The sequence below is a fragment of the Ctenopharyngodon idella genome, chromosome 1 (genome assembly GCF_019924925.1).
Source record: "Ctenopharyngodon idella isolate HZGC_01 chromosome 1, HZGC01, whole genome shotgun sequence".
NCBI lineage: Eukaryota > Metazoa > Chordata > Actinopteri > Cypriniformes > Xenocyprididae > Ctenopharyngodon > Ctenopharyngodon idella.
The window spans coordinates 42,603,174-42,625,344 of NC_067220.1; the positions used below are offsets into that span (position 1 = coordinate 42,603,174).

Genomic DNA, 22,171 nt, shown 5'->3' on the forward strand with positions numbered 1-22,171 from the left:
AAATCCAGTAGTTTCGTGTGTTGAGTTTGTTATTGTGTGTTACACGTAATGAGCCGCTGCTAGCCTGAGCGCTAATCATCATAAACATCCGCTTCACCGCCATTAAAGCGCCTCTCGTTCACTCATAAACACTGCGGCGTGTGTCTGCGATGGCGAGTACCTGTAATATGAAATAAAGCAGCTCCTGGAGATCATAATATCGTCAGATCCCGCTCACATCCTCACAGACGGGCTCATATCACACACTCAGCGGTCCGCCGGTCACCGGCCCATAATGCACTACGCGCGCAACGCAGACACTTCCGGTTTACAAGTTGTCAACGCGTACAAGACTAATCTCACTCCGTCATACAATCATTAGTTCGCTGTAAAAGCAGTTTACTTCCAAACGTTTGCTAAAAAATGTGTTATTTTGGTTTATAGTTATTTATTACTATTCCTTGCAAAACTTTACATTCATAAATGTAACGTATATTTTGAAGAAATTACGTTCTTTTTCTGTTTTTAACAAAGATTTATGTATCTAAATTTTTCAAAGTTGCTTGTAAAACTCTTCTATGGTTTAAAACTTATAAGATATAATACGCTAGTTCTGAATTTCATGCATTGAAACCCTCGTATATCTTGTTTATTGTCTTTTTGCTTGTGAATGCTATGCTTTGGTGCAAAACAGTCATTCGTTCTGATTTCTTTTCATTCATTTCTTTGTTCTTTAATTTTTTCTGTCATTCATTCATTTTTTTATTATTTATTATGTCTTTCTTTCTGTTTGTTCATTCATTTATTCAGCTTTCTTTCTCTATTTCTTTCTATATTACATCTGTCTGACCATTTTAAAATGTTAAATACAGGTGGAAAAGTGCTCAGTGTTTTATTGAAATATGAGCTATTACCTTTATTCTTTAAGAATGATACAAAACATTTCTGAGAAAATGCAACAACACAGTTTTAATATATATATATATACATTATAACATAATATAACAACCTCATTTCAAACTTGATTATGAAAATCATTGGCATTTTTCGAGGTGATAATCTGTTGCATTTTGAAACAAGCACAAATGAAAGGAAAATTCAGAAAACAGGTTTACACACCCACTGAAGTGTATTCATACAGATTCATAACAGGTAAAGAATGTTAAAGTCATGAAACTGAACTTGAGCTAGTCTTTTCTTCCCTATTGTGATGTATATCCAAATGAAACGTCTTCACAAACAAGAACAAATGTAGGGCGGGGCTTGATTTTTACATGGGGAATTGATTGGATGGTTGTGGTTTGCTATTGGTGGAGCTCGTGTGATTGACAGGTTGCCCCGCCCTCACAACAGTAAACACATCATCAGAGAAGAGATGTCGCTGCAAGAGGGAGGGGCAACATCTCTTCTCTATGATAATGATGTGCAAAGAAAAATCATTTATAATAAATACTGTGATTTTTCATAAAAAATAAGAATGATTGATTTCATGCTGACTTTAATGTTAGTTTTTGCAGCTCAAGCACAGTCACTTTTAACAGAAAACTACTGAATGTACGACGAAGGCTTCGCTCCGTCCGGTCAGACAGCTGGCAGTGCAGAGAACAGATGGCTTGTGGGAAAATCAGAGAGCTGAATATGTGTGCTGGCAGTTTGGCACGTAAGAGTCTTAAAAACACAGGCACACACACTCAGTCCAGCGGCCCCTGAAAGATCAGTCTCACGACCTTGGTCTCGCGAGGGAGTGGCCTCATGCAGAACGGGCAGGCGGGATAAAAGCCGTGAGATCCGTGCGGCAGCAGCAATTTACTCCAGAACGCTGCCGTCCGTTCCGAACACACGTGTCCACAGGGGTTGAAGGCGTGCGTCGGAGGTGCGCCGTCCAGATAGAAGCCTGACTCGCGGCCCAGCTTGAGCGGCACGTACAAACCACGTGTGCGGCACAGCGGACACTCTCTCTCGCCCTCCCTCAGTGGCTCCTGCTCCGTCTCCTCTTTTGCCTCGGACTCGTCGTCCTCCTCCTCGGTCGAGCCCTCTTTCGTGACCCTGCGGCGCCCCCTCCAGGCGTGGTATCCGTGCACGTGTCCGCAGTGCAGGTAGGCCCAGGGCTGGTCTTCGTGGGCCGTGCCTCTGAAGGAGCGATCTAAGCTGGGGAAGGCCAGCGTTCGGAGGCCCACGGGACACTGCGGCCGCGCCGCATTCAGCTCCCGCCGCAGCACCTCCAGGTGTTTGAGGGTGGGCGTGCGGGACAGGCCTTCTGCCGAACGCCACAGGAGAGTCGCACCGCACAGATCGATTAACGTGCCGTCCGTCAACTCCTGAGACTCGTTTTCAACCTAGAGACAGAGAAAGAAATAGAACTTTACATTTTGCACATACATATTGATTTGAACAATCCCCGAACATTAAGTATTAAACTTCGGAAATTTGTTTTGGTTAAACATCATGGAAAAATAAAGGTATAGCTAGAGAATCTTTTAAGTGTGGGATGTTTAGGAAAGTGCCAACATTTTAAATAATTTATATTTCATATATTTTATACTTTTATATAAAAAAAAATTTGTTATTATTAAATATTTATTATTCTGTGTGTGTGTGTATATATATATATATACACACACATACAGAATAAAAACATTTAATGAAGAAAAAATATATATATATATATTTATATACATATTTTGATAAATATTTAATGGAAAAAATATAATATATATAATATAAAATAATCATAAAATGACTAAATAGAATAATAAAAATATATATAATATATATACATGCATAAAAATTAATACAAATGCATATATATATATATATACACACACACACACACACAGAATATAATATATAAAATATAAAAAATATATAATGAAAAATATATAATACATCAAATATATTATAATATATTAAATATTTATATAATTATACATAATTATAATTTAATAAACATTTTTGTAATTTTATATTATTTTTTATTAATTTGCCATATATTTTATATTTTCAGGTGCTTATTATCCATTGACAAAGATGGCATTTGGAACTGACACATGGGAAAATAGCCACTTCTGTTAAAAATTTAATCAGAATAATCATAAAATGATCAGATATCAATCGATTAATGTGCCTGCCTAATCGAATGGTTTCTGTCTCAGGAGTTAAGAAAAGTTCAATCTGCACTGACTCAAACCACCCGCTAGATGGCGCTCTTATTTATGCATTAATCCACATGCTCTTCAAACATGATCGCTCAGGTCTGCAGTGAGTCAGAAAACATACAGTGAGCCCATACAGAGTCATAATGGAACAAATCCATACCACATCCACTATTTAGAGAGCACAAAATAGCCAGCGAACCCTCCCAGCGTCACCTCGGGTCTGCCGTCTCAGCCCAGCCACACAAATCCAGCCGACATCTCCAAATCTCGGTCAGACAGACACACAAAACACGCCCACCACGTATATACAGATGAGTTTACACAGGTGCAAATACTGCATTTCCACAATTCACAGCACAAAAGTATAGTTAACATGATAAGGAAAGCTTACAAAAACTGTTTTTGTGCCACAATGCACAAAAAAAAAAAATCTAAAAACATGCCATTTTCATGCCATTTAAGTAAAACGTAATGTTTTATTTCTTTCTTTGATTTTTGGGTGAATTAATCATTTGTTTGTGAGATTCAACTTCCAATAAGACCCATCATGAGCTATAAAACTGTGCCCAACAGATACTGAGAAATAGAGGAACTAAGAGATTTTCAGGATTGCAGTTGTTTACCACCGACCGCCTTTTCATAACATCTCATTCTCACACACTGTGCATCCAGAAAAAAAGCTGCATGGCGAGGTTACGGACAGGACTTCTGACACCATGGAGACCAGATTTTAACAACACAACAAACTTTTCAGTTGGACGGGAGTCATATCACGCACAACAGCGCACAAACACAAACATACAGGACATGACACAAGCTTTGTGCTCACTTAGTCTCTGTGGGCGATCACTGATTGAAAAGATACAAATATACAAATTCTTATTCACACTGCAAATCTGCATAACACTTCTGGTGTGTGCGTGTGTGTGTGTATGTGTGTGTGTGTGAGATTCCAGATAAGGACGTTGGGAATTTTGTTGTCATGGTGATGTTAGCGTAACACAACAAGGAAATCTTACCCTAATGTTTATCTGTGCATCACCAAAATGTCGCTATGGTGAAGTTTTGACCTTGTTTTGACAGTATGCCTCAGTGATTCTCGGCCCTCACTTTGGTTGTGAGTTTAATGAGAAAGTCTATTAATTAATGTATGGTTACATTTGAGAAACTCTCACCAGTTTGCCGGGTTTCTGAGCTGACCGCGTCTCTCGCAGCGTGAAGACGTTTCCACAGACCGAGATCTCTCTCCAGGCGCCCGGTTTGGACTCGCAGGTGAAGCCGTGTCGCGGTCGCATCACCAGCACGCCGTTTGTGGTCAGTCCGTCCATCTGGCTGTCAGCGCACCACCATTTCGCCGCTTTCTCCTGAGGACAGAGGAAAAACAGGTTCATTCATTCATTCGTTCATGCATTCATTCTGATTCATTCATTCGCTCACTTCATTCTCTGATTCAGTCATTCGTTTACTTCATTCACTGATTCATTCATTCGTTCACGTCATTCAGTGATTCATTCTTTCATTTACTTCATCCACTGATTCATTAATTTGCTCGCTTTATTCTCTGATTCATTCCTTTGCTCACTTCAGTCAGTGATTCATTCATTCACCCACTTCATTCTCTGATTCATTCCTTCGCTCAATTCATTCTCTGATTCAGACGGTCGCTCACTTCATTCACTGATTTATTCATTCATTCACTTCATTCACTGATGCATTCATTCGGTCACTTCAGTCACTGATTCACTCACTTCATTCAATGATTCATTCATTCACTCCATTCTGATTCATTCGCTCACTTCATTCACTGATTCATTCATTCGCTCACTTCATTCACTGATTCATTCATTTGCTCACTTTATTTACTGATTCATTCATTCAGTCAGTCACTTTATTCATTGATTCATTAATTACCTCACTTCATTCACTGATTCATTCGTTTGTTTACTTCATTCACTGATTTATTCATTCACCCACTTTATTCTCTGATTCAGTCGTTCGCTCACTTCATTCTCTGATTCATTCACTCACTTCATCCATTGATTCATTCATTCACCCGCTTCATTCTCTGATTCAGACGTTTGCTCACTTCATTTTCTGATTCATTCACTCACTTCATTCACTGATTCATTAATTAGCTCACTTCATTCGTTGATTCATTAATTCGCTCCTTCATTCACTGATGCATTCATTCGCTCACGTTATTCACTGATTCATTCATTCGCTCACTTCATTCTCTGATTCATTCATTCACTCGCTTCATTCACTGTTTCATTCATTTGCTCACTTTATTTACTGATTCATTCATTCAGTCACTTTATTCATTGATTCATTAATTACCTCACTTCATTCACTGATTCATTAATTCGTTCATGATTCATTCTCTGATTCATTCGTTTACTCCATTAACTGATTCATTCATTCACTCACCTCATTTACTGATTTATTCATTCGCCCACTTCATTCTCTGACTCTGTCGTTCACTTACTTCATTCTCTGATTCATTTGCTCAGTTCATCCATTGATTCATTCATTCACCAACTTCATTCTCTGATTCAGACGGTCACTCCATTTACTGATTCATTCATTCAGTCAGTCACTTTATTCACTGATTCATTAATTCAGTCACTTCATTCACTGATTCATTCATTCGCTCACTTCATTGTCTGATTCATTTATTCCTTTACTTAATTCACTGATTCATTCATTCGCTCACTTCATTCTCTGATTCATTTGTTTGTTTACTTCATTCACTCACTTCATTCACTGATTTATTCATTCACCCACTTCACTCTCTGATTTAGTCGTTCGCTCACTTCATTCTCTGATTCATTCGCTCACTTCATCCATTGATTCATTCATTCACCCACTTCATTCTCTGATTCAGACGTTCGCTCACTTCATTTTCTGATTCATTCACTCACTTCATCCACTGATTCATTCATTCACCCACTTCATTCACTGTTTTATTCTTCACTTTATTCACTGATGCATTCATTCGCTCACTTCATTCACAGATTCATTTATTTACTCACTTAATTCACTGATTTACTAATTTGCTCACTTTATTTACTGATTCATTCATTCACTCACATAGACTACTGTTCAAAAGTTTGGGGTCAGTAAAAAAATTTGACCCAAACTAATGAACGGCAGTGTTGATCATTCTCTTCATGAATTGTTCACTCACTCACTTGTTAATTTTCAGCCTCTCCAGGATCAGTGATAGGTGAACACATGAATGCATCGTGGAACGGATGGATGGATGGATGGATGAGTGTGAAAGACTGTTAGAGAGGAGAGAGTGTGTTTGACCCACCCCCAGGAAGATGCTTTTGGACGAATCGAAGCCGGCGGCGTAGATGCGCGCGGTGTAGGGCGGGGCTCGCTGACACACGATCCGACACGCGAATCGCGATATGGTGCTCTGAGACGACAGCGTGTCACTGTTACCATGACAACCAGGAGCCGTGTCCATCACCACAAAATCAATGGGGCCTTCAGTGGACCGGCCAATCTGCAAAAAAATATGTTTTTATAGGGTTTGTGCAATGATGAAGGGGAAATCACACAAGGAGCAAAATATCAATGACAGATATGATCAGCTTTCACTAGTTTAAAGGATGTACATCAGGTAACAGCACAAATCCACCAAGAAGACAAACCTGAAACATGTCAGTGGTGCTGTCGTGAGTGTACTCCACCACTACCGTCTGCGCCCGGGACAGCGTGTACGACACACTGTGCTGACCTTTGTTGCTGATGGCCTGCAGAAACACCAAAACCCTTGTCATGAGCAGACTAGTTCATTTCATTTACATCAGTCAAGTAAGGATACAGCTCACTGATCAGATTCACAACATGCAGGAGCAACAGATGACAGTGAAGCATGAAGATAAAATATCTTGCATGCTACATGAATTAAATGCAACATGCTTTAGATGCACATGTAAAAGTGAAGAATGATAAGGAAAACAGCTCACATTTAAACACTCGGCTTGTGCAGAAGCCCTTAAAAATCCAATGTGACACATATAAATGAGCAATAAAGTTTTAAAGACATATAAAGATGATTATCGGGAAAACGGGCGTGTACCTTGGCGGTCTGTGGACTGCATGTGCTGTGGACGGTGCTGGGTTTGACTCCATTGGCTTTGGGTCTCTTAAACAGAGCAAAACGACTTCTCCTCCTGCCCCGGTCTCCGTTCGGTAGAGAGCCGTTGTAGCTGTGCAGCAGACCAAAACGTTGGTCCACAATCTTGCATTACTAACATTTACTTTAAGCATAAATGCAAGCCTTACCCGAGGATGATGAGCTCTCCGTATTTGACGGGTTTAGAAGAGCTCAGCAGCTCCTGCTCGGGGGCCAACATCGCTCAAAGACTTCCTCTGAAATATATCAGCTTTTTTGTCTTTTGATCTTTGATCTTACTTCCTCAGTACCATCACAGCCTCACCAGAAGACATCTGCAAAGACATGAAAACACAAAAAAGCAGGTTATGTTAATCTGTGGCCCTAAACGAATGACTAAGCAACAGATGCCTCTGATGATTCACGGTTTAGTTCTTTCTCCGAACACACGCCTTTTAAAGTAGCACAAAATCTAATGCCTCGAATGTTAGTCTTATTCCCACCTGCAGGGAGGCGCCACTGAGAATATACTGCACCAAAGCAGAGCAAAAAACAATAAAAATAACAAACATAATAGAAAAAGAATATAAACAAAAAAGTCCAATAGCACACAAGTAAATAAAGAGGTCTTCAAATATGAAGCAGGAGGTCTTCCACAAATATCGCTGAGATGGTTTCACTTCCTCTCAGTGTGGGTTGGCATCAGTGTTGTTTTGCTCCGTCAGGGTCAAGCGGTCATGAAAAGTCAGTCAACGCTGACACGCGATAAAAACCACAAACATAAAAATAGCAGGCGACAGACATCCCTGTTTCCGACACAAAAACATCAACTCTTACAGCCACAAATGACAGTGCTAGTGCATAACAAGTGCAAAACACAAACTCTAACATAAATGCAAATCAAATAACAAATAAAAACAGGTGGTTGGCAAAACAAACAAACAAACAAACAAACACCAGTGTAAACATAACTATAAAACAACCATAAATAAATGTTTAAACCAACACACACAAGCACAATTTTACGACAAGTGCTAAGCAACAAACAAACAAAACATAAATAAACATGCAAAGCAACACACACAAGCACAAATCAACAAACAAACACAAGTGCAATGCAACAAACCAAAGAAAACATGCACAAGAAATGTGCTGAGCAACAAACACGCACCTGCACAACTCAGCAAAGCAAAAAATTAAACAAACATAAATAAAAATGCAAAGCAGCAAACATACGCATGGACAAATTAAACAACTGCAAAACAACAATTAGAAATCCACAAACTTAAATAAGCTAAAAAAAAACAACAAAGACACATAAAGGACCCTATTTGAACGATCTAAGTTGCATGGTCTGAAGCACACGGCGCAGGTGCACTTAGGGTGTGTCCTTCTTCCTCTTCAGTGATTTCTAAAGGCAACTTGCATCCTTTGGACCCTATCATACACCCAGGCAATGCAACGCCAGGCGTGACGCAAGTGTTTTTTGCTAGTTTCAGCCCGACGCAGTAATCATTTTCACGTCCTGCGGCACATTGTTTAAATAGGAAATGCATTTACGCCCATCTGTTCACCCATGGGCGTGCTGATCTGAAAACGAGGTGTGTTCAGGCGCATTGTTGGCGTGTTGCTATTTTGAGGAACTGAAAACGACAGCACCACTGACCAACAAAAACGCAGTTTTTTTTTTTTTTTTGTTATTTAAAGAGCACGTTAGTAATATGCGCCTATATGCGGGTGCACAACGCATGTACACTCTGCTAAATACACACACAGGGATGCGCAGCAGCACACAAACATGCCAAATATTAAAAATAAAAGGATTACAATGTAAAAGATTATTATTGTGTGCATAAAGATAAAAATGCTTTGGTGGAATCCGGCTTTTCCCGTAGATGGTCTGCCCCCATGCTTTAATCTTGTGTACGAGCAGATCCGTTTCCTCACTAGAGAAGCATTTAGTTTTTCCTGCTTGCACATTCTGCCATGTAAATAGCAAATCCGCCATGGTGTGAGTGCAACTGGCTTTTAAAGGGAATGGGAGATGAGACTGTGATTGGTTTATTGCACGTTACACCCAAAACACACCCATGACTCATTCAATCAGGATTAGTTCACTTTCAAATTAAAATTTCCTGAAAATTTACTCACCCCCATGTCATCCAAGATGTCCATGTCGTTCTTTCTTCAGTAGAAAAGAAATTAAGGTTTTTGATGAAAACATTCCAGGATTATTCACCTTATAGTGGACTTCAACGGACCCCAAACGGTTAAAGGTCAAAATTACAGTTTCAGTGCAGCTTCAAAGGGATTTAAATGATACCAGACGAGGAATAAGGGTCTTATCTAGCGAAACGATCGGTGCTGTATGTCCTACGCCTTTCCTATTCAACTTACAGAACGAACGCGGCGCCAGTTCCATTTTTTCCGTAAGTAGAATAGGGAAGGTGTAGGACATACAGCGTAAGCTTTTTGAAGAATATGGAAGGCGGTCTGGCGGAAGCACTTGCAAGGCAATCATTTGTGTTTATAAAGTATATACATTTTAATTTTTTTTAAAAATGACCGATCGTTTCGCTAGATAAGACCCTTATTCCTCATCTGGTATCGTTTAAATCACTTTAAAGCTGCACTGAAACTGTAATTTTGACCTTTAACCGTTTGGGGCCAATTGAAGTCCACTATAAGGAGAATAATCCTGGAATGTTTTCATCAAAAACCTTAATTTCTTTTCAACTGAAGAAAGAGCGACATGGACATCTTGGATGACATGGGCGTGAGTAAATTATCAGGAAATTTGAAAGTGGACTAATCCTTTAAGAGACTAGGGACAACCCTTTTAGACCATGCTCCGGATGTGCCGACCATTTTTCATGTCGTTAAACTAGCAAAAGTGGATTCGAAAAAGTGAAAATGATAACTGCGTCGGGCTGAAAATAGCATAAAACACTTGCGTCGGGTGTATGATAGGGCACAAATACAAATCAACAAACATGATTACAAAGCAACAAACAAACAAAACAAAAATATGCATAAGTGTACCAGCATAACTAAACAAACAGCAAAGCAACAAACGAAGCAAGAAATGAACATAAATAAAAATGTAAAGCAGCAAACATACACACACACAAATCAGCCAACAAACAAACACAACTACAAAACAACAAACATAAATGAGCAAAACAAATCAACAAACAAAAAATAAACGCAAGACTGTCTGGACAAGACAAAACTTGTAGTTACTAACATTTTAAGTAATATAATCTGATTACTTTTTTATGTTGGTCCAGACAAAAGCATAAATCATGAAACAAACAAACACAAGCACAAAGTCAACAGAGAAATACAAACAGCTGTGTGTACTGAGTATTAGAGGAGTAATGCAACTGTGCGATTAATTTTCTTAGCAATTGCATAACTAACAACAAGCCAGTTATATGTGTAAATGTGCAAACCTCCTGCCTTCATCCGCACACTCTCTTTCCTGTAGGTCTGTATGAATGACCCAGAGAGAGCTCTCCGAAACAGTGCGGATATCTGATCCTGGCTCAAAGCACTTAATCATCTGTCTGACAGAAAGACTTAGTGTGAATAAACTCCTCAACTCATTCCTGCCTGTCACACACACTAACCTAACCACACAAAGCTAGACATGTTTCTTAAGGACATATACTGTCAGCCCTAAGGGCAGTATGTGCTGTGCTGTGTGTGTGTGTGTGTGTGTGTGTGTGTGTCACACCCCGCCTCGTCCCTGTATCCATGCCAGACATTTGCTCAGAATACAGAAGACATTTGCACTCTTGCCAGCCGGCTACAACACAGCGCAGTGTTTCCACAGCAACGCAGTATACACTGGCTGATGTAGGGCACACACCTCTCTGGGCTTGTGCTCTTTGAAGTATGCACGTTTGCTAATGATGAACTGTGATTTATGATCAGTTTCTGTGAATTCACACACACACACACATATGCATATGAGTGAAGGAGCTTAGCTGAGATTTCTGGTCCGGTGTAGCATTTGGGTTAAAAATAAAGATAGCTAGGCAGTTGCTGGGGGGTTGCTAGGGTGTTATGTTATTGTCCACCAGGTGAAAATCTTCTGATCACTTATAAAATTAATAGCAAGTAATGATAAGAGAGACATTCAGGTGGAAGTTGAATATTTACGAACGTTTAAGAAACATCACACGTTTTTATAGCGTGATAAAACCTTAATATGTAGTACTAAAAATTTAATTAACCGTGTATGAATGAAAAGTTTATATCTATCTATTTAACATTAACTTACAATTGTCACGGACATCTTCTCTTTTCGCAAACGTTTTTCCTCAGGTAGATCGCATTTCCTCACTCAGCAGCTTTGCTTCTGTCGCGCGATTGCTGCAGGCGGATGGACTCATGAATATTAATCATGCGCCTAGTTTGGCCAAAGTGATTGGCTGAAATCAACATGAGGCCGTGTTGACACCGCCCATTTCCGAAACAACCAGTGTCATTACAAATCGGTTCTCCACAAACTGTCAGTTAATGATTATATGATATTTATGATATTAATTTAAAATACGCATACTATAATGCGTAAGAACTGAACGTAATTTCTTACACTTAACTGTTAATAAATAATAATAATAATAATAATAATAGCGAAATGTTGCCTTTTGTTGATTTCAGCCAACCACTTTGGCCGAACTAGGTGAATAATTGAACATCATTATTAATTTTTTATTTATTTTAGGATTTCCGGTTCCATCGCCCTAAAGTCAATGGGTTTTTTGAATGGGTTTTTGCTAAATTGCCTGAAATAAGGTCTGTGATTAACATAGCCTCTAAATATTTTCACGTTTTGATCTATGACATAAAACACACCAGTTATAACCCGCTTGTGATTTTTTAAACCTTTATTGTGTCTTAAAAACGGCCGTTGCTAACAAATTGCTAAAAGGGACTACTTCCTTTGCCGGGGACTTTAGACGTCATCATGACAAACAGGACGTTTGGACAGCATTTCTCATGAGAAAGTGGATAAGTATTCATACACAGCGTAGATCATAATCAGCTAGCATGTTTTTAAATAAAGTTGTTTTTTGAGGAAGCTTGGTGGTGGTGACGTTGATCCGCGACCATGGTGTGCTGTAGTCCGTTTATAGCCTACTGTTAGCTTTTTATATCTGACGACCTTATTTAGGCTTCAAGATGTATAAATGTTGTGTTAACTTGTAAAGATTATCTTGATAGACAAAACATGTAAGTGTCATAACCCTTTGTTAAACACATAGCTTATTTTTTGCACTTTTCCAAAAGTCTATGGGAAAAATGCATAGGCTTTCGATTGAGGGAACCCATGCGCCGCTAACTTCCGGGTTGGCCTACAAAAACACATAATCTCTGAGGTACTCTATAGAGACCCGATTTCAGGGGGGACCCGATTTGTCACTATACCGGTGTGGTGAGAAATCGAGTCCCCCCAGGAATCGGGTCTTCTTTAGGACGCCGAGTGATCCCATTGGTTCAACGGACTTTTAATGGATAGTATTTTTAGCACCTGATTATAATTCCTGCAAAATCACGTTATGATTTATATAGTTTAAAATGCGTTATAATGACCATTAATGTCTTTTAAATGACATGGTTTATATACTATAACTGAAGCTATAGGTTGTGAATGTAAGCATTTCTCATTTTTTTAGTTGCTTATGTACTAGCATAGCATACATCTACCCGATTAGCCTGCTAGCTTATCTTAGCTTATATTATATTAGGGTATGTTTTTTGGTTCCAATATAGTTCCCAATTACATGTTTCAAATGAATGATGTTTGTGTGTACTTAGCATGACAATTAATTTATTAAAATTTATAATAGTAATATTATATACTATACCACATTGCTATTATTGTGTAAAATTAATATCAAATTACTTTAACAGAACATAGTATGTTGCAACAATCCTTATCCTTATAAAAAAATAAATTTTTAGGCACGGCTGTCTTTCCAGTTTTTTTTTTTTATTTTTTATAATGCAATACATGCAATTTTATTTTTTAAGCATGTTGTTTGTGCACTTAATGTAATAAACATATAATAGTGAAATAGGTTATAATTAGTCTAAACATCACGGTAACAACTTCTGATCAGGCATTACCACCTGGGCCCTAAAGGAGACCTGATTCCTTGTGGGGACTCGATTTCTCATGACACCAGCTCACTCACAATGGCTTCTGCTTGGTCTTCATTTTAAAGCTTTCATTTTACGTGAACAGCGATAATTATTTTCCTCGCACAGTTAAGCAAAATAAACTTCTTAAAGTCACAATGCAATCAAAACTTGTTTTATAATGGAGTATTGCAGTATTTATTATAAATGATTTATTCGTGCACATCATTCGTTTTTTTAATTCACGTGCCCTTGTAATCTTTAATCAAAATAACTTCCCCTTCCTCTTGCAGCATTATCTCTTCTCTGACGATGTGTTTACTGGCACGAAGGCGGGATCCAGGGGCGGACTGGCCATCGGGAGTACCGGGAGTTTTCCCAGTGGGCCGCTGGATAATGTGGGCCGGCCCGTTGCAAAGTAAATATTTATGAAGAATGAAGTATAGTAAATTTACGTAGTCTATATCCTTCCGTCGGCCCAGACGAATTGCTCGCACGGGCACGGGCACCACAACCATCCAATCAATTCCACATGGACAAAACCAAGCCCCGCCCCACATTTGTTCTTGTTCGAAAAGCTGTTTCACTCAGATAGACGTCACAATAGATAAGACTAGCTCAACTTCTGTTTCATGCCGACTATAAATGTAGTTATTATTGGTCAAAAAGAGAGGGGCGTGAATTAAGCAACAGGCCTATTTAAAAGTGAGACTGACAAAAACCCAAAGCATGAGCAATAATAGTCTAATAGTGACTCTTGCCTTAGCAAATGGACCACTAATATCATGACGGTCAGATGTGATGGTGCTGGCCGTGTGAGTGTTTCCTCCTGCTCCAGAGGGAAGGTGGCTCCGTCGACACAGAGCTTCATTCACCCCGTGTCTGAAAGCCCCTCGCTGGATAGACCCACCCGACCAGACGCACCAGTCAAAGGCTGACTTCACTGTCAAACAACAAAGGATCCTTTATGACACACACCCACACGACCTCCACGCCGATGCTGAGACTGAGAGAGCTGCTTTACAGCGCCTGAATTCACTTCATCTACTGTACGTGTGAGAGAGACGGTTGGACGATTGTTTGTTTAACCGCAGCCTTTTAGCAGTGAAATAGAGAGAGAACTCTCTGTTTTGATAATGCTGCAAAGGCTTATTGTCTCAAACTTATATGTACAATGCAAAGTTGTTGTAGTGTTTCTGATTCAATGCAAACATCACTTTTAGAAGAAAAGCTTCTATAAAGAACCCTAAAGTCGCTTCATATATATGCTGCGTCCCAGTTCACCTACATATACTACGCCCTAAAAGCATATACTCTTTTTTGGGACATACTGTCATGTTAAATTGCCTCTTTAACGGACGCTCTGTCACATAGTTATGCTCATCCTGTCACCGTAAACTGGCCTGTCAATCATCTTGTCATAGTTAACATCCTCCACATTTCAAAGTTAATAGCCAAACAGATCCTTATAAAAGTTCATGTTGTTGCAGATTGAAATATAACACAGATAACATTAAATATATAATTTTTATCATGTTGATTATTAGTCACTCAAACCCCTTTTAACTAATGCTGCATTCACGGCATCCCGTTAATTACCATAGTCTCACGATGACAACACGTGATGTTATACTCGGAGCTGTTTACATCCTCGGACTGGGAATTATGCATTTCTACGGCACCACTATCAACGCCTAAATGAATCTGCAGTGGTCAGGTGGTGCAGCCGTCACGTGGTACAAGTAGGAGCTTTCAGACAATTCCCATCTTACAAGCGGTATTTACGAGCCTTACGAGGACGTGAACGCTTTTTACAAGTTACAACATGGCGTGAACGCATCTAAAACCTCTCTACTTAACTGTCGGTCGCGCACATCCTCCATGTTTGTAGTTTTTTAGAACAATTTTTATTCATGTCTTCTCTCACTAACTTCCCTCCTTCTCGTTCACTCTGATGTACGTCACTGCATACGTTACACGAGTGCCCACTACTGGTGGAACCCTTTCAATGTGTTTAAATGAAACGCTCCAAGCCCTTGATCACTGAAATCCACAATGGAGCTGATTTATTATTTACAGTTTTTTCCCTTAAAGGCCCACTGAAGTGTCTTGGAACGCGCAGCATTATTCAATGTGTTGACGTAATTTCCACTGAAACAGGAAGACAGGGCGGGACATATCAAACAGCTAATCCCCTTTTTTAAAATAGCCAATAGCGTTTTGTTTATATCGCAGCTTGGCCAGAACTGTTGAGCTCGGTAAAACCTTAATTTCCTCCTAATCTCTAACCGTTTCTCCTCCTAATCTCATCCATATCCCTTTAAAATATATCATTCTGTGCAGAATTTAAATGGGTCCGATTCATTTTGTGGTCTGCGCCGAGTCACGGATAAGATCAGCTCTGTGCTCTTGTGTCTCTGGACCGGAGCAGACTGTGTGCCCTGTGGTTCGTGTGACACTAACATGAAACCAGACTTCATTCCCCCTGATGGAAAGCATATTTACACTGTCTGAATCACTGTTCCCTGTCCCCTATATAGTGCACTATGTGCCATTCACCATGTAGAAAATAGTAAATGCGTGAACAAGTGACCGATTTCAGCCGCAGCTTAAGCATCTGTTTATACTGTAGGGGGCGGGACGCTTCAGATTCTACAGAGCATTTGATTGGACAGAAGATTTGATAAGACGCTGAAGAGCAGCATGATTGTTGATATTATCAGAAGTGAGGGACTGTAGGTTTTGAATGCTTATATCTTCTAAATGCGCATTTTGTCATTGTTTTGGAGCAACTAGCTTATAAATAACAGTAAGGCTAACAAATTTCAATTTTGATTTCATGGGGACTTTAATCATTTTTTTTACGCATCATTCTATAGGCATGTATGTATGCTTGGGCTAAAAAAATTACACGGACAAAAATGAACAATACAATAAACTATTATTAGTCTTAAATATTATTCGGTTAAATGTTAAAATAACTCAAATATCATACACTAGAGTTGCGTGGGTAAATTAAAAGCGTTCTGCTGTGATGTCACAATCATAGTGCATTGTGGTCTATGGATCTGCCTGAAGTGGGCATGTTGAATAGACTCGCTCCCTCTGTCAAAATCGAGGGGTCAAGGGTCTGTCCAAATACACTTCCGTCCCCCACTTGACAAAGTTGAACACACTTCAAAATGGCGGCAGGGATTCCCCTGAGGGGAAGTGCTTAGGGAAGTTTCCGAGTGTATGTCTAAAAGTGGAGTTAAACACATGGATTCACACTTTGAAAATCTACCAGAAACAGTAGACCATCCATGGACTTTTTTAGAACATACTATGCTTTTGGACACACTTATTCTAATCTCACATACTTAGGATGGATAGTATGGACATTGGGACTCAGGGATGGACTCTTTTATGGGATTCCATCATGGGATCATTTTATGGATTTGGTATTAATTTATTTTTTTTATTTAATTACATTTAAGTAGCTAATAAACATTTATCAGTAGAAAATTTTGAAATAACCAATTAAACATGAAAGTATTACACAATCATTTAAGACATTTCACCTTCTGTAGAATCTTTTTAGCATAAATGGTCTTTGAAAATTGAGTCTAAAACAGAACCTCATTGATCCTTTCAACAAGTGTTCAACAAAATATTCAAGAAATTACAGAATCTGTCAGCATAGACTCTGTTCAAACAATAAACACAAGTTCTAAAATCAAAAAGTTACTTTTTTTTCTCCAAAAAGCTCTTGGTTTCAGAACACCGTTTCCTCAATGTTGTATAAGAGAGCGACCATCATAACACACACTTCTAGAAGGTTTTACATTCGTCTGCTCTTCTTACACAATCACTGCATTAATGAGTTCAAGCACGCCTGTATAGCAGTCGTCAGTCCCAGAGAGACTCTGACAGCTTATTTGGACACAGTTTAGGGATGAGTGTTTTATGTGGAATTAAACATACAAGGGGGGTTGATGATTATGGAATGACGAGCAGAAAATACCCTAAAATTCAAAAGCAGAGAATCGGCTAGAGCTGAAGACAGTGTGTGTGTAAGAGAAGAAGGAGAACAAAGAGAGTGAAGGGACAGTGTGTGTGTGTGTGTGTTTGAGTACAGAATAAATGTGCTTTTTACCATACTGAGTTTCATGTCAAACTGCCATAGTACATTCACTGTAATTGATTCTTGGTTCAACTAACGAATTATTTTTTTATTTTTGTAATGTTTCAGGTTACTTAATTTAATTGGAATGTTTATTATGCATTTCCGCATGTGAGAGTTTGCACAAAATAACAGAAAGCTGACAAAAAGTTCATTTCAATGTTTTCAATGAAGTGAAGTGAGGAAATTTTCACAACAAAACAGTGAAAAAATGGAAATATAATGTTCAAGCTGTTTTCGTTATTCAGAGAGGGTGATGTGAAAGGAAAAAGCTTCTCAATAAAAAAAAATATTTTTGTGTGTGTGTTTTTCATTATTTCAAAGAAAAAATTGGGCAAATGGACAAACATCCACTAAATTAATAAAAGTAATGTAAATTACTTTACTGTATATAATAATATAAAACAACTTTTCCATAGTAAAAATATACAATTGTACTACAGCTATTTTTCTACTGTTTCATAATATTTTTTTTCTACTTCTCCTTCAAATGTTGTAAGAATTTTTCAGAATCTGCTGTTTGTTTAGCCTATTTATATTTGATGAAAGTGGCTAATATGAAGATATCACAGTTTTTGTAAGGGGTGTTTACAAAACTTCGGTAATGCTAATTCTATCATTGCATGACGAGTTTAAATTGAGTTTGTAATCTCAGAAATGAGAGTCAAGATGGTTCAGTAGTGCACAGACGCGCGCGCCTGAAGGAGGATTGAGCCGGATGAAGATCCGGAGCCTCTTCAGACAGACTCAGAAACACGAAGCGCTTCTTTATAAACTCCAGCAGCTTTCAAACCTCAGAACATCCTCAGATATTAACGCTGACAATCACACAATATCATGACAAATATGCCGACAGCTGTCCATCAATCAACGCTGCTGGTCAATCAGTGACAACCAAATCCCCACCATCCCACCACAAAGAAACAGGATTTTGCTTGATTATTTTATCTAGCCTATAAGGGATTAATATTTTAATATACGATAGAAGAAAGAATTTAAAGCAGGCACTTTAAGAGGAGCATTTAACTCTTTGAAACTTTTTTTTTTTTCCTCATTTGAATCATATTAAGGTTAATTACATTACGCAGACACAGAGTATTTAGGCATATTTCGTAGACTAATAAGATTATTAGGAGTTATTTTAGTTTAGTTAATTTCTGCTGATGCAGTTAAGTGGAAAATGTTGCAAAATTCTTGCAAACGTTTGCATAATAGATAAATGTCAAGATGTGCACAGACATAACCAAAAATGTGCTCGGATTGCATTACAGTGCTTTAATTTCCATTCACTGAAGGTAACAGCTTACCTCTAATAAGACTTTTTAGTGAGCCCTCTCAGATATGCGCCCAACTAAAGAAACTCCAGCTGGACTGACTCGGGTAGTGTCGGAAATAAATGACAACAGACGTTCTGCTTGACGGAATAAATGCTAAAATAAAATCATGTAAGGAGTGAGGCAGGATGTCCCCAGCAGTCTCAGTGCACTGACAGACCTCCAGAATCACTCCGCTTCTGTCTACAAAGCGTGAGAGCTGACGTCACAGAGCGCTTCGCGAGGAGTTATGGGTAATGCAGTCATCCGTTAATCCTTAACTATCCCTAACTTATTTTCGGATTTGTAGTATTTATCGCCTCAGAAAAGTGTTGTTAGTGACCTACAAACATAACAGGAAGTGTAGCATTGTATAACTAACTTACTGAGTTATTTAGAAATTTTATAACTTCAGCAGTATAAATAGAATGGAGTTTAGAACAACAGCACAAAAGAACAGAGCTAGAATGTAGCAGAATAGAATAGAATAGAATAGAATAGAATAGAATAGAATAGAATAGAATGTTGCATATAATAGCATAAGATATAATATATTGTAGTATGACATAATAGAACAGAACATAATGTAACAAACTAGATTAGAACATATAATAAAATAATAGAATAGAAATACAATAGAATACAATAGAATGTGGCATATAATAGCCTAAGGTATAAAAAACATTTAGCATAATATGATATAATTCAACAGAACAGAATGTTACAGACTAGAACATAAGAATAGAATAGAAAAGAATAGAATAGAATGTCATATAATAGCATAAGATATAAAAACATTTAGCATAATATGATATAATACAACAGAACAGAATGTTACAGACTAGATTAGAACATATAAGAATATGATATAATAGAATGGAATAGAATGTGGCATATAATAGCATAAGATATAATATACTGTAGTATGACATAATAGAACAGAACAGAATGTAACAGACTAGATTAGAACATAAGAATAGAAAAGAATAGAATAGAATGTGTCATATAATAACATAAGATAATAAATAATGTAGTATATGACTTAATAGAGCAGAACAGGATGTAACAGACTAGATTAGAACATATAGCGAAATATTAGAATAGAAATGTTTAGAATAGAATAGAATGTGTCATATAATAGCATAAGATATAAAAGAATGTAGCATAATAGAGCAGAACAGAATGTAACTGATTAGAAGACTATATTAGACAGACTATTATAGTCAGACTAATAACAGACTATATTAGAACATATAGCCAAATAGAATAGAATAGAATGCGACATATAATAGCATACAATAAAACAGATTGTAGTATGACGTAATAGAACAGAAGTGAATGTAACAGACTAGATTAGAACATACAGCAAAATAATAGAATGGAATAGAATAGAATAGAATGTGTCATATAATAGCATAAGATATAAAAGAATGTAGCATAATAGAGCAGAACAGAATGTAACTGATTAGAAGACTATATTAGACAGACTATTATAGTCAGACTAATAACAGACTATATTAGAACATATAGCCAAATAGAATAGAATAGAATAGAATAGAATAGAATGCGACATATAATAGCATACAATAAAACAGATTGTAGTATGACGTAATAGAACAGAAGTGAATGTAACAGACTAGATGAGAACATACAGCAAAATAATAGAATAGAATAGAATAGAATAAAATGTGTCATATAATAGCATAAGATATAAAAGAATGTAGCATAATATGACTTAATAGAGCAGAACAGAATGTAACTGACTAGAATAAACAGACTATATTAGAACATATAGCCAAATAGAATAGAATAGAATAGAATAGAATAGAATAGAATGTGGCATATAATAGCATACAATAAAATAGATTGTAGTATGACATAATAGAACAGAACAGAATGTAACAGACTAGATTAGAACATACAGCAAAATAATAGAATATAATCGAATAGAATAGAATGTATGCTATGTAGTATAAGATATAATAGATTGTAGCAAAATATGGCATAATATAACAGAATTAAATAGAATTTGACAAACTGAATTTGAGCAAACAGACAATAAAAATGTAGCAAAATAGAACAGAACCAATCTTAAAGCGTGAATAAAATCACAGGGTGACATCACTGTTTCTCATTTCGACAGCAGCCCATAAATGCGTGTTTGTTTGAGTGAGCGAGTGTTTGTCATGCAGTGATAGGGTGTGTTCAATGGACACAGGTGTAGTCATGGGTGTAGTCCACACAAATATAAACAGGGAAAGCCATGCGTTTACTCACACACTTTTCTGCTGTTTAACCTTTAGTCTCTCTTGAAACCAAGCAATCCCCAAATTACCCTTTAAAGTGAGTCAGATTCCAACACACAGCAACAGCATTCAAACATTTCCCTCATTCGTCCGCCGTAGGCAAAGCCATGAAAAGCCTGGCAGAGGCAATAATGCATCTGTTCTGTTTCATATCTGTCTGTCTGTCTGTCCGTCTGTCTGCCCAGCCCACCCCTCACTCTGTCTCTCTCTCTCGTTCTCAGAGCACACTAGGCCTCGGGGACATTTTTTTCACCAGATGTTCCTCTAAAGGAAGTACTTCAGCATGGGTTTGTTGCCACAGTTGCAACTCAACACACAGCAACATAGCAACCGTCCTGCGCTGACTGCTCTGAACTTCAATGGGTGCGCGCCGCCTCTCTGCCACGGCCTTACATAATGAAAATGTTATGCTAACGCAAGGCAAATATTAAGTTACCCCAGCTGCCAAGGGCTTGTTGTCATGCCGTCATGACGACAGTTGCCATGAGTACGAGTGTGTTTACAGTGTGTTTTAAATACCCTGAACTTGGACTGGAGAGGGAAACAAAAGGACTGCTTGGCTGGAGTCCTGAAGTCTGAGTGTGTGTGTGCGTGTGTTGGGCGTAGGAGATAGAAAAGAGAGATATTGTTTTAGAAGTCTTTGTCTGTGTAACACATTAGCGTGTCGTTAACATGTGATCTTATTGAATCTATAGATCTCAAACCAGCCGTGCACCATAGCCACAGAACAGTGAACCCTGACACAGCTTTATGATTTGGTTTACAACTATTTACAGCAAATTCAACTAAATCTGTCACACTAATAAAGTTGAATAAGGTAACAGGTAGGTACGTGATGAGATGAGATGTTTAGAAAACAGTTTTCATTGAGGTCACACTGTAGGTCATGCCGAGGGAACATGTTGTACAATGTATATAAAAAAGGTTTCATTTATTATTTTTGTAATCTTCTTTTATATAAAATGTAGTATGGT

The 22,171-nt window shown here is 38.0% G+C and overlaps 2 protein-coding genes across 11 annotated transcripts in view; both read right to left on the reverse strand.

Annotated features, from left to right (window-relative positions):
* Positions 1–327, reverse strand: part of vps54 (VPS54 subunit of GARP complex) — a 17,963-nt gene extending 17,636 nt beyond the window's left edge. For all 6 annotated transcript variants that reach the window (XM_051917335.1, XM_051917250.1, XM_051917005.1 and 3 more), the window contains exon 1: positions 161–327. The gene's annotated coding sequence lies outside the window, so the exon portion shown is untranslated. The remainder of the gene's footprint in view (positions 1–160) is intronic.
* Positions 328–854: 527 nt separating this feature from the next.
* peli1a (pellino E3 ubiquitin protein ligase 1a) lies at positions 855–21,336 on the reverse strand. Of its 5 annotated transcripts, none has more exons than XM_051917997.1 (7): positions 21,227–21,336; positions 7,434–7,598; positions 7,228–7,357; positions 6,797–6,898; positions 6,451–6,648; positions 4,310–4,498; positions 855–2,315 (listed from the first exon to the last, which is right to left on the reverse strand). In XM_051917997.1, the coding sequence occupies exons 2-7, from the start codon at positions 7,502–7,504 to the stop codon at positions 1,671–1,673; spliced, it is 1,335 nt and encodes a 444-aa protein (XP_051773957.1). In that variant the 5' UTR covers positions 7,505–7,598; positions 21,227–21,336; the 3' UTR covers positions 855–1,670. The 5 variants fall into 5 exon arrangements, with proteins under 5 accessions (XP_051773957.1, XP_051773886.1, XP_051773720.1 ...); XM_051917926.1 differs by lacking the exon at positions 21,227–21,336 and adding an exon at positions 21,169–21,185; XM_051917760.1 differs by lacking the exon at positions 21,227–21,336 and adding an exon at positions 18,886–19,076.
* Between the last annotated feature and the right edge of the window lie 835 nt (positions 21,337–22,171).

Coding starts and splice junctions, on each gene's coding strand:
- peli1a (XM_051917997.1), bottom strand. CDS start 7,504: ATGTTGGCCCCCGAGCAGGAGCTGCTGAGCTCTTCTAAACCCGTCAAA. Junction 6,899..7,227: donor GCAGTCCACAGACCGCCAAG/GTACACGCCCGT, acceptor GTGTTTCTGCAG/GCCATCAGCAACAAAGGTCA. Junction 6,649..6,796: donor GCACCACTGACATGTTTCAG/GTTTGTCTTCTT, acceptor ATTTTTTTGCAG/ATTGGCCGGTCCACTGAAGG.